Here is a 13213-nt window from a genome sequence, read left to right on the forward strand (position 1 = left end):
GTTACAGGTATTTTTGAATTTTAGTTTGTCATGGGGATAGAGAACTGGATGAGATTTACAAAGAGGGGGTATAGGTAGAAAAGTGAAAAGTTCTAGCTGGGTGCCATCCTCACACCTGTAATCCCAGCACTTGGAGAGGCCAAGGTGGGAGGGTCGCTTGAGGCCAGGAGTTCAGTACCAGCCTGGGCAACATGGTGAAACCCTGTCTCTAAGAAAAACTATAAAAAATTACATGGGTGTGGTGCTGTGCACCTGTGGCCCAGCTACTTGAGAGGCTGAGGCAGGAGGATTGCTTGAGCCTGGGAGATCAAGACTGCAGTGAGCCATGATTGCACCACTGCACTCCAGCCTGAGTGACAGAGCAAGACTCTGTCTCAAAAGAAGAGAAGAAATGTCTCAAAAGAAGAGAAGAAAAGAAAAAGTGAAAAGTTTTAAGATCTGAACCCTGTGCCTCTTTAGTTTAAGAAGTCCAGGAGACTGAGTAGGAACAATTAGTGAGATCAAAGGAAAAGCAAGACTGTTATTCCCCTGTGATCAAGGAGAATGGACTGGCCACCTTCATCACGTGCTTATAGGTCAGGTGACGTGAAGACTGAGACCTGACCATTGGATTGAACAGTGTAGAGCGTGTCGGTGACCTTGATAAGCACAGTCTTAGGGGAGTTGAATTGGAATACAAAGAGAGAATTGGAGGGGAAGAATCAGACAATGAATATAGACAACTCTTTCAGTGAATTTTTGTAAAGATGATAACAAGCAGGAGAAGTAAAGATAAAGGAGGGATTTCGATTTTGTAAGATGTTGTAAGAGAAATAACAGCATGTTTGTATAATTGATTATTATCCATAATCAATTGATGGGGATGATCAGAGAGAGAAGGTACAATTTTTGTTTATAAAAGTAATATATATGTTAACTTTAGAAAAATATAGTTAAGTATGAAGAAAAAATTTATACCTCTGCCACTGAGAAACTTCTTTTTGCATATCATTTTTCATATTTTTTTGCTTTGATATAATTCAGTGGTTTTTAGAATATTATGCATCCATCACCACTATCTAAAATCAAGAAAATTTTCATTACGCAGAAAGAAACCTGCGCCCATTACACTCCCCATTTCCTCTTCAAGCAGCCCCTGACAACCTCCAGTTTACTTTCTGTTTCTATGAATTTGCCTATTCTGGACATTTCATATAAACACAATTATATATATTTTTTAATGTGTCTGGCTTCTTTCACTTACCTTATTCTGGCATGTATCAGGATGTTATTTCTTTTTATGGCTAACTGTGGCATATCACTTTTCACATTTATAAAAATATATGCACGTATTCCATTAGCATTCATTTAAACTTACAGAACTGGATTTTTTTTTTTTTGAGACTGAGTCTTGCTCTGTTGCCCAGGCTGGAGTGCAGTGGTGAAATCTCAACTCACTGCAACCTTTGCCTCCCGGGTTCAAGCAATTCTCCTGCTTCACCCTCTCAAGTAGCTGGGATTACAGGCGCCCACCACCACACCCGGCTAATTTTTCTATTTTTAGTAGAGACGGGGTTTCACCATGTTGGCCAGGCTGATCTCGAACTCCTGACCTCATGATCCATCCGCCTTGGCCTCCCAAAGTACTGGGATTACAGGCATGAGCCACTGTACCTGGCCAGTGCTACCTTTTTCACTGAATTATTTTCTCATATTATTACATAATCTTTGAAAATTTTTTTTGTGCCTGTATGAAATTATTAGTGGACTACATTTTCAACCATTATTTATAGGACATTGTTATACTTGTTGTGCTTTAAGAACTTTTATAATAACATGACATGAACAACTTTGTGCTAAAACCTCGTACGCATATTTGACTCTATCCTTTAGCAACGATTTCTTACCTTCAATTTAAGAATACCTTTTCAAGTTTCTTGGCCATATTGCCAGATTGCTTTAAGAAGGTTACACCAGTTGGTACCACCATGAGCAGTATGCCTTTCTTATTCTAAATGCCACTAATAATAATTGTTTAAAAAAAGTTTGATTTGACGAAAAATAGTATCTCTTTGTGTTGATTTGAGCCTCTTAACTTTGATATAATTTTTTTCATATGGGTAACAGTAAGAAAAAATGTATTTACTTGAAAATTTCCTGAAACCACCTAAATTTTTTCTGACAAAATTTAACCTTTTATGGTATATTTGTTTAGCAGTATTGAAAAAAGTGCATGTATTAAAGTAAGTTTGGCTGTGTCTTTTAAAATGAAATACTTACATTTCTGTTTTATCAGTTCCTCAGAAGGAAGTTGGTTTTGATCATTAGCATTTAAAAAATCTTTTGTTATCTTAGATTTAATGATTTTCAACTACTTGCTCAGAGTCGCTAAGTTTTCTGTAAAATTCATATCCTTGAAATGTGAATATCACACCAACTGATAGTTGCTTTATTAGAGATACAGAGTTTTTAGAAATAACATTATAATTTAATACTACAAAAAATACAATGCTAGCTTTTAAATTTTGATATTTAGAAGATATAAGAACCCAACCACTGTAGCAGCTGTGTTGGGAAAATAATAAAGAACATGGGTTTTACTTACCTTGAAAAATTTAAAACGTAAGATAAAGTATAATTGGACATTTATAAACTCCAATTTTTATGGTACACTCCAGAGGCTATCCGTGAGTTTTTAATTAATTAATCATAGCGAAATCTACATTTAGATTTTTAAAAAGTACATAAACATTTTTAATAACTCATTCCTTTCTTTTAATCTTAGGGGGAAATGTCTGCTTTGGTCATTGAGATTCTACTGGGAAGACTCAGATTTACTATAGAATCTATTATTTTACTTCGTCTATCCAGCTATGACAAATAAGACAATAATTTTTATTTGTATTGAACTAACAGCAGGTTCAAATGTCCTTGTCTGGCAAAACATATATTTAAAAATCAGCTATTTTGCAGTTTGGTTGTCAAGCTATATTCCAAGATAATTACAATGTAGGTAGGTAGGTAGATGCATTGATTTATATCTATATTTACATTTATATATATAGTATGTATGATAAGTCACTAATCACTGGTCTGGATGGAGGGTTAAAGCAGTAATCTTACAGATACAAGAAGATAAGTATTTTTTTCATGAAGTATTTTATAATTGCTATACCAGTAATGAAAGATAAAAATTCAGTATTTTACTCTGTAATTATTGCTGTTTTTACCATTCTGAACAGCAAGAGGATGTCTTACATCATTATATCTTGTTTGGGCATTGGTCAGCCTATTTTTGTTGGTTTGTTTCTGATTACTCTAGGTTTTCTTGATTTGTAAAATAATTGTATTAGCTTTTTGAAAGGATTTTAATATTGTGTTAGGTAAAATAATGATAGCCACCTTTAATTGTGATGGCATTGTGTCAAGCAATATATGTTATTAACTCAGTTATTTCCTTGCCTATGACTCAGTGAAGTTGATGTCCCATTTTACAAATAAGGAAACAGATTTACAGGGGGTAACCCAAAGTTACCAAGTTAGTAAGTTGTAGACAGAGCTTGCCTAGAAATCCAGGCCTATTTTAAGTATAATCCTTTGTTGCCTCTTATTTTATTGTTGATAGTTTATAGAACTCTTTCTGAGGCCAACTGAAGAACTCAAATATTTGGAAGTTCAGTTCAGTTCAGTTCGTGAGTAGAATGCTTTCTTTGTGCAGCTGTGAAACAGAAAGCAGCTCTTTGGTGAACTACTTGAGAAATTGTTTATACTTGATTTACTGTATGCAGTGAATTCTTTCCATTGTGAGACAGTAGAAAAGCAGATCATACATTTATTTTAACATTTCCAAACATGTGTTTGAAACAGATTTGGCAACTGATCGGAAGCTCTTTCGTCTTGTCTCCAATGACTCCTTCATCTCTATTCAGCCTTCCTTATCCTCTTGTGGACAGGACTTGCCAAGGGACTTCAGTGACAAAGTGAGCCTGCCAAGTCATAACCAGCACCACCACGTTGATCAGTCTCTGTCCAGTGCCTGTGACACAGAAGTAGCTTCTCTTGTACCTTTACACTCACACTCTTATAGAAAAGACCACCGGCCGCGAGGTGTACCACGGACTTCTAGCTCTGCTGTAGCTTTTCCAGACACTTCAATGAATGATTTTCCCCTTTATCAGCAAAGACGTGGGTTAGATCCAGTTAGTGAGTTAGAATCTTCCAAGCCTCTTTCTGGATCCAAAGAATCCTTGGTGGAAAATTCTGGTTTATCTGGGGAATTTCAGCCTGCTGGTGACTTGAAAATCAATACTTCTCAGCCACCCACAAAAAGTGGGAAGAGCAAACCTTTGAAAGCAGAAAAAAGCATGGACAGCTTGAGGAGCCTGAGCACACGGAGTAGTGGGTCAACAGAAAGCTACTGTAGTGGAACGGACCGGGACACTAACAGTACTGTCAGCAGCTATAAAAGTGAGCAGACCAGCTCAACTCACGTAGAGAGCGTCTTGTCAGAGCATGAGGAGTCTCCTAAAGCAGGAACAAAAAGTGGGAGGAAAAAGGAGTGCTGTGCAGGCCCAGAGGAGAAGAATAGCTGTGCCAGTGACAAAAGGACTAGCAGTGAAAAGATTGCCATGGAAGCGAGTACCAACAGTGAGGTTCATGAGGCCAAGGACCCCACCCCCTCTGAAGAGGTGCACAACCAGAGAGGTCTCAGCCCCTCTGCATCTGAAGAAGCCAATAAAAATCCCCATGCAAATGAATTTACTTCCCAAGGGGACAGACCACCTGGGAACACTCCAGAAAACAAAGAAGAGAAGAGTGATAAGTCAGCTGTTTCTGTGGATTCCAAAGTGTGTAAAGATGTTGGTGGAAAGCAAAAGGAAGGGGATGTTCGACCTAAATCTTCTAGCGTAATCCATCGGACAGCTTCTGCCCACAAGTCAGGCAGGAGACGGACAGGAAAAAAACGGGCTAGCAGTTTTGATTCAAGCCGGCATAGGGACTATGTTTGCTTTCGAGGAGTTTCTGGCACCAAGCCACACAGTGCCATATTTTGTCATGACGAAGACTCTAGTGATCAAAGTGACTTGAGTAGAGCATCAAGCGTTCAGTCTGCTCACCAGTTCAGCAGTGATAGCTCGTCTAGCACTACTTCTCATTCCTGTCAGTCTCCTGAGGGCAGATACAGTGCTCTAAAGACCAAACACACTCATAAAGAAAGGGGCACAGACTCTGAACATACACACAAAGCTCATTTGGTTCCTGAAGGAACCAGCAAAAAGCGTGCAACACGACGGACTTCTAGCACAAATAGTGCCAAGACTCGTGCCCGAGTGTTGAGCCTGGACAGTGGCACAGTAGCATGTTTGAATGACTCAAACAGGTTAATGGCACCTGAAAGTATAAAGCCCTTAACCACTTCAAAATCAGATCTTGAGGCCAAAGAGGGAGAGGTGCTAGATGAGCTATCTTTATTAGGACGGGCTTCCCAGTTAGAGACAGTCACTCGATCTAGGAATAGCTTGCCAAACCAGGTTGCATTTCCTGAAGGGGAAGAGCAAGATGCAGTCAGTGGAGGTAAGTGAACTGTAAGAAGAGATTTCTCTAAGAGTCACTGCTTTTTCATACTATTAATTAGAGTAGTACTTACTAAAATATGCTTCTGTTAATATTACCCCTTCCACTGTGTTATTAAAATAAGCTTTCTTGAATGGAGAAGTAGGTGGTTATCTTAGAAAAGGTTTTGGTATGAACACCAAGAACATATTTTTTTGGTTGCAATACTTGAATATGTCAATTTGTTCTTGATGGTGTCAAGAACACCAGTTTCTAAGCCAGTTGCCACCTGTTAATATTTTGCTGGGAATAACAAAAATTAGCCCTCTTCCTTTTTATAACAATAGCAACAATAAAATATGTAGTTATTTAAGGGCACCAAACCAGTTTCAGTCATCTCTTATACAGTATATGACACTGAACTTTCAAAGTTAGATCACTCAGCCTGTTATATAAGAGTTTTCCAAATATTGCTTTAAATCTGATTATGTACATTGAGAATTGTGGCTCTTTTTTTAAGTCTGTATCTTTGGTTTTATTTCTTGCTTACTCAAGTTTCAGGTGTTAGGAAAATACTATTTTTTTCTATAATTTCACATGTTATTTTTAAAGTTTTTAAAATTCAGATGTGTAGTTTATATTGGCATTTGGTATCCATTAATTGATGTAAGATGCCTCCATAATAACAGTGATGGTGTTCTGGTTAAAGTAATAGCTTATTTATTTCAGGTTTTTGGAGAATTGTGCAAATTTGGATAGGTGATTTTATGTTCTGTCAGTGTGTGTGTTGACCTCTTTATTTCAGAGTTGTTATTTCTTGCTGTTTTCTTCTGTCCAAGATAGTTTGTTTATTTGGTTCTGGTTTTTATGGAATCTGTTTCTTGAATAGAATCAGAAAAATCAGGTCTTTTGTTGTTAGTACCTTAGTTTTTTTAGCCTCTACCCCCATTCCCTTTATTTATGCTTCTGTCTTTAAAGTTTATAGTCTGTTTGATATAGTAATGTTCAGTCACTTATTAAAAGTTAAGCTGGATTTTGTTTGTACAAACATTCTGAAACATATGAATATATGCTTTTTCTCAAAGATGTTAATTTCACCGAAAGTATTTTAAAAGTCCATGTTGTGGTAAACATTTTCCTAGATTTTTTTGGGTGAAGTTTCTAGCCAGATTATTTCTAATGGGAACATAAAGAAATTATCTAGTACCTGAAGAAAAATGTAGTTTATCAAACCTAAATATTGAGAACTAACTATATCTGAAGTGGTTATAACCATTTGGTGACAATAGAGTAATTAAATTCTCTCGAGTCTTTGACCTGGATATAGTTCTCTTTTTTTGTAAACAACCTGAAATGCTTGTAGTGATTTCTCACACAAATCATACCAGGTATGTTCACAGTATGCAGGAAACCACTGGATTTTAAAATATAGCTTGATTTTTAAAGTTATCAAAATGAATTTTAAGTGAACATGCTATGGTAGAAAAATATTACTGTTCTGAATATTGCTGAAAAGTAAATACTGAAAAAATATGTACAAAAGTATGTAGTAAATTCATGCCTTTATATTTGAAATGTCATTTCCTTTTCATGGGTACTGTTTTTTAGGAAAAGTTACTTGAAAGGTGTTATTTGCTTCTCAGTGCTGTTCTTTAAGCTATATTAGCCCTCGTTTTTCCAGGCTCTAGCTTTTGTTTTCTTTTGTTTGTACTCATTTCTTTTTATTTATTTAAATAACTCCATTAAATGTTAATAAGAAATAATGAAATAAAAATATCTTCTTTGGTGGAAGAAATGTAATAGTCTGTGTACTGTTTAAAAACTTTTTTTTTTTGCCTAGGGAAGGCATTGCACAGGCTATTTTTATTTGAGCTTCACTGGGTTTAGAATACAAATAAGAGCAAAACTAAAGCACTTAAATGTGTTGGGAGTTTTTTAATTGGTTTTTATCATAACTAAATATAGGGGTTTTGTTGGGAGTTTATTTGGGCTTTTTGAAAGTTTGGAGGTGGTGGGAGGGGATTTGTTTTGGTTCTCATTATTTAAAAATTACAGAGACTCTCAAATACTGTTTAAAGATATTTATGTTAACATTGCCTGTTACAGCACTGTCTGACAATTTAGAAGAAATGTTTCTGGGCTGTCCTCCCTTACATACTGTACTACTGAAACCTGTCAACCAATCATGTTACTGCTTGGCCATTCATATACCTAGGCATAAGCCATAGATAGATTTTGTCCTGAAGAATATGAAGGTGTGGATAACCGATTTCTTTTCGTTTTATTTTAAGGTAGGTGGTGGTGGTAGTGTGGAGAGATGGAATTCAGGAAATATACTTTAAAGTACTAAAATAAAGTACTCTAAAATAGGAGGTAATCTAGTTTAGTGACATGGAGTCAAATACCTTTGTTAGTATGTGGGCTCCACTGTTGTGACTCTAGGAAATCTACTTATAAACCTCAGCTTCCTCATCTTAGAACGAGATGATTATAGTATCTATCTCATAGGGTTGTTGTGAGGACTAGGCAGTTAATACACGAAAATGCTTATAACAGTGCCTGGCACACAGTAAATGCTTACTAGTGCTGCTTGACTCTTCAAGGCCAGTTAGTTATGCTACACAATGTAGCCTGTCCTTTAACCTTATTAATTCAGTGGTATAAAATTAAAGTAGAAGAAATGATTAAATGTAGAAATAAACTAGAGATAGTCTAAGTGTGCCGTTGTGAAACTCAATAGTAAAAATAAAAAATATCTGATTCCCTAGTTTCTTACATAATGCTAATAGGAAAAACATTTTTTTATTAACATCAATTTAGTGACAGGGATTTTAACGTTATTTTGGCAGTAGTATGCCATATAACTTACCTTTTTTAGTCACATAACAAGTGATTGTTTTCATATGCGCTGTCATCATTAATCAAGTTCTTTGGTTATAACTGAATTTCATCAGTAATGGTTTGTGATTACTGAAACAGGAAATATGTTTTAAGTTCAAACTAAGTCATTTTCTGTTGATCTCTTGTTTTGTACTTAATTTTTCTTTTTAAATTATAAGTCATATCTTTAATTTATGACTAGTATTTTAAGAAATGAAAACTACATACAAGCTCTATGGCAGAAAAATGTCCTGTGTTTTCTAGCCTGTATTACTTTTAATGAAGTCCTTTTCTTTTGAGCCATTTAAACTTATTTCCTGTGTGATTCAATACTGTTATTATAGCATATTTTCTGTATCACTTAATGGATTACAAAGAATAGCCCGAGTGGAGAGGTTTGTGTTTACTTATTATTCTTTGTGCTTTTTTCTGAATTGTTTAACCTCTATTTCTCTGTGAAATTTATTTTAAATATAATGTTTGAGTCACTATTCTGTAAGCATGAAATAGGATCCTAATATAATATTGTGTTGGGAATCAAAGATAATCTTTAAAGAAACAATTATTTAAAGAAAAGTCAGATCTTTTCAATAAAAAATTTATGAGGGTTTGTGCTATACACATAAATTGAAGGTGTGCTATCAAATATCATTGAGCATTAGATAGAAGATAAAGACCAGTAAACAGACAAGAAAATGCAAATTATAGTTTTTGTAATTTACTAAATAGAAGGACTCTCAAGTCTAATAAACTTAATTTTCTGATTTCCGAGTCCACATGGAAAGTTGGAAGTAGCAAATTAGTAGAAGGGATGGGTACTTATAGAAGCTGAAGTAATGACAGCAGAAGAAATACACAGCTAACCCTGAAAGAGGAGCTGTAATAGCTCTACAAGCCAAAGCAGGAAACCCAGCAGTGCGTGGTCATTAAATGCAGGGGCAGATATTGTTTTAATTTTAATAGTGTTCAAGGACATCATAATAGCATAACTTAATACTGTATTAAAGTATAATGCTATACTCATTGTATATGTGGCTGACCTTGATTCCATTAAGGAAAGATGTTCTTTACTGTGAAAAAACTTAGACATATATAAAACCGCATAGAAGGCGACTCATTGAATACAGCAAAATAGGTTTGGCAAAATTATCTTCCTTTACAACAATATCAAGAAAAGAGGTGTTTATTGGTGAAGCAAATACATGTTTGTATATATAGAATTCCCAAAACCAGCCCATGCCTGATTTTGTCAAGTAGGAACAAAGATTACAGTGTTTTTCTTTCTCTCAGCAGTGAAGTTCTGGGCATCAAACGGTTACATTTTCATACTACCTCTAATTACTGTCTTAATATTCTGGCAGGTCATTAAATCTGTGCCAGCCGGGCGCGGTGGCTCAAGCCTGTAATCCCAGCACTTTGGGAGGCCGAGACGGGCGGATCACAAGGTCAGGAGATCGAGACCATCCTGGCTAACCGGTGAAACCCCGTCTCTACTAAAAAATACAAAAAACTAGCCGGGCGAGGTGGCGGGCGCCTGTAGTCCCAGCTACTCAGGAGGCTGAGGCAGCAGAATGGTGTAAACCCGGGAGGCGGAGCTTGCAGTGAGCTGAGATCCGGCCACTGCACCCCAGCCTGGGCGACAGAGTGAGACTCTGTCTCAAAAAAAAAAAAAAAAAAAAAATCTGTGCCTCAATTTCCTCAACTGTAAAACGGGAATAATAACCGTCTAGACCTGTCTCACAGTTAACTATCAGACTCCAATGAGCTTAAACCTAACGAGTGTAGAAATGTGAAAATGCTTTATGTATTGTAGGTTCATTATGTAAACAAAGACAGTGATGTCTTTCATATGTAAGGATGTGTTCCCTCTCAAAAATGTCACTTCAAATATATGTGTTTATCACAACTGACCCTTTAGTAAGGGACTCTCCTGAAAGTAGATGCAAAATTGTATCCGAAGGGTTGATATCTTTCATCCCATTCACAAAGGATTAAAAAGGATTAGAAATCACCTATAAAAGTAAGTAATACTTAAGTTATATTTATTTGGCTGGTGGACTTATGGAAAATAAGGATATGCAAATTCTCTTTAACTCAAAGCTTAGCTAATAATTTTTTTTTTTTCCTTGAGATGGAGTCTTGCTCTGTTGCCCAGGCTGGAGTGCAGTGGCGTGATCTCTGCTCACTGCAACCTACGGCTCCCGGGTTCAAGCGATTCTCCTGCCTCAGCCTCCCAAGTAGCTGGGACTACAAGTGCCCGCCACCACACCTGGTTAATTTTTGTATTTTTAGTAGAGATGGGGTTTCACCATATTGGCCAGGCTGTTCTCGAACTCCCGACCTTATGATCCGCCTACCTCGGCCTCCCAAAGTGCTGGGATTACACTGTGCCCGGCCATAGCTAATAATTTTGTTATTGTTTGCTCCAGTTCCTTGGCTTGTCAAAAAGTAGGCCAGTCCTTTAAAATGTTTTCACAGATGGAAATTATTTTAATTCAGAATTGATGCTTAGAAATTGAGCAGTGTGCTTTGGCTTCCCAGAAAATGACACTTAAAAACATTTATTTATTTACTTATTTAGTTTTTTTTATTTCCAACAAGAATGAGGTTGAAAAGCATTTGTTATTTCTTTGGAAGAAAATCTTTGCATGTTGATGGTAGCATCATTCTTGGCTGACAAACTATGAAAGGGAAAAACTATTTAGATAAAGTGGATTTCATGCTTAGACTAATAAAACATTCCTTTTAGAATGTTTTTGCAAAATTACTTGAATGTTTATGTCTTTATATAGTAATTTTGTTGTTAGGTAAAATCATTTTTGTCCTGAACATTACAATGTATTTCAGAATGTTTGCAGATGTCTTTTATTTTTCCAAGATGTATATATACTTATTCGATTCATACTTTTGTCATCTTTCTTAAGAATTTAATTTCCTAATAGCATTTTTTCTGATCTTTTTGAAGTACTAAATGCATATTTTTATTTACATGATCTTTCCAGATTTACTCCTTTTTCCCCCCACAATAAACATTTCTCACTGAAAAGAACATCTGAGCAATTCCCTCTGTCTAAATTTTTATCAATTTAATTGAAATTGAGCTATTGCAAGATGCCAGCATAGCAGTACATGACAACTAGAAAGTAACTTATTACATACAAATTCTTTTATAAATTAATCAGGTATGTGATTGACATAATTTTTAAATAGCATCTTTATCTGTATATATTTATACTCACAGCTTCCAATTTTTGAGATAGACTTCGGATAGCCATTGCCTCCTACCTCATTAAATTTTGCTCTTTGGGCATCCCAGCCATTCTAGAAGTATATTAGTGCCTTTAATGCTTTCTCTGCTTTCATTCACAGAGTAAAACCAACTGATAGTAATTGTAATACTACCGTATAAAATAAATAGTTCCACTAAAATAATTCATTTTAGAATGTGTAGCATTTTCCTTATCTCATTGAGATAAATGTGAAGTAACTCCTGAGGTAGGAGGTATGTATTATGGATTAAACTTTCTTTGTTATCTTCAGGAACGGACCAGATCATGGCTGTCTAAAATGTCAGAGAATATTTTTGGTTTGTCCATGAATTGAACTTAGGCATTTAGTAAATGCTTAAACTTAATTGAGTGATTGCGTCAGTATAACTAAAGTAAAAAGCTAAATTACCTGAAGTGTTCTCTTATTTTTATTTTATTTTGTTTTGACTATTTTATTTTATTTTATTTTAGATGGAGTTTCACTCTTGTCACCCAGGCTGGAGTGCAGTGGCACGATCTTGGCTCACTGCAACTTCTGCCTCCTGGGTTCAAATGATTCTCCTGCCTCAGCCTCCCGAGTAGCTGGGATTACAGGCACCTGCCACCACACCTGCTAATTTTTGTATTTTTAGTAGAGACAGGGCTTTGCCCTGTTGGCCAGGCTGGTCTCGAACTCCTGACATCAGGGAATCCACCCACCTTGGCCTCCCAAAGTGCTGGGATTATAGGTGTGAGCCACTGTGCCTGGCCTGAAGGTTCCTCTTAAACTTATTATGATCGTGAAGTCAGTCTTTTAAACACAAATAAATGAATAGAAAGTCGAGATGTGTAAGTTTGAAAAAATACATTTAAAAATATATGACTCTCTGGATGTATACCCTTGGAAGTATTTTATATGACTTGTCATTCACGGTTTTTGAATTGCTTGAATGTTTTTTCTTTTTTACCTACACATGCATAAAGTTTAGTTGTCCTAGAGTGCTAATTTTTCACTCTCTGCATTTTATGCTCTTACTATTGAATTAATTTCATTCTTCTTTGCCAGAGATACTGGGTTTTAAGCAGCGTCAAAATGTCAACTCCAAAAACAGTTTTTAAAATATTTTCTCCCTTCTCTCTGATTCCCTAGTTAAAAGATTAGATTTTTTGTTTTTGTTTTTTTTTGGTTTACTATTTTTCTTCTATAAAGTTAAATGATTCAAAAAGAGTTTATTACAATTGGATTCTGGAAGTGAATTTTTATCAAGTATGGCTATAACATATGTGACTGTGCTTACAGCAAATTATTTTAAGCTTTAAAGACACATTTTTCCTCCTTTGGCTGGAATAGAACTGGACCCCTACTCTACTGTATTCCAAATAGAGCTGTTCTGTAAGTAGCACATTACCAGGGACATGGCTTAATCTTACATACTGTGACCATAAATTGTAGTATAGCATTTTCCCTTGAATGTGTGATACTGTTAAAGCAGTTGCCATAGTAAACATTTTGAAAATTCTTGGAACAGTAGGTGTTTACCCCCTGAATATTA

The 13213-nt window shown here is 35.8% G+C and overlaps 1 protein-coding gene across 8 annotated transcripts in view; it reads left to right on the forward strand.

The window, feature by feature from the left end:
* Positions 1-13213, forward strand: part of PCNX1 (pecanex 1) — a 210817-nt gene that overhangs the window by 61833 nt on the left and 135771 nt on the right. For all 8 annotated transcript variants that reach the window (XR_012090995.1, XM_073011117.1, XM_073011116.1 and 5 more), the window contains exon 6: positions 3847-5553. Coding sequence is in view for 7 of the 8 variants with exons in the window: in XM_073011117.1 (XP_072867218.1) it covers positions 3847-5553 (1707 nt within the window). In the remaining variant the exon portion in view is untranslated. The remainder of the gene's footprint in view (positions 1-3846; positions 5554-13213) is intronic.

Source organism: Chlorocebus sabaeus, chromosome 24 (genome assembly GCF_047675955.1).
Source record: "Chlorocebus sabaeus isolate Y175 chromosome 24, mChlSab1.0.hap1, whole genome shotgun sequence".
Classification (NCBI taxonomy): domain Eukaryota; kingdom Metazoa; phylum Chordata; class Mammalia; order Primates; family Cercopithecidae; genus Chlorocebus; species Chlorocebus sabaeus.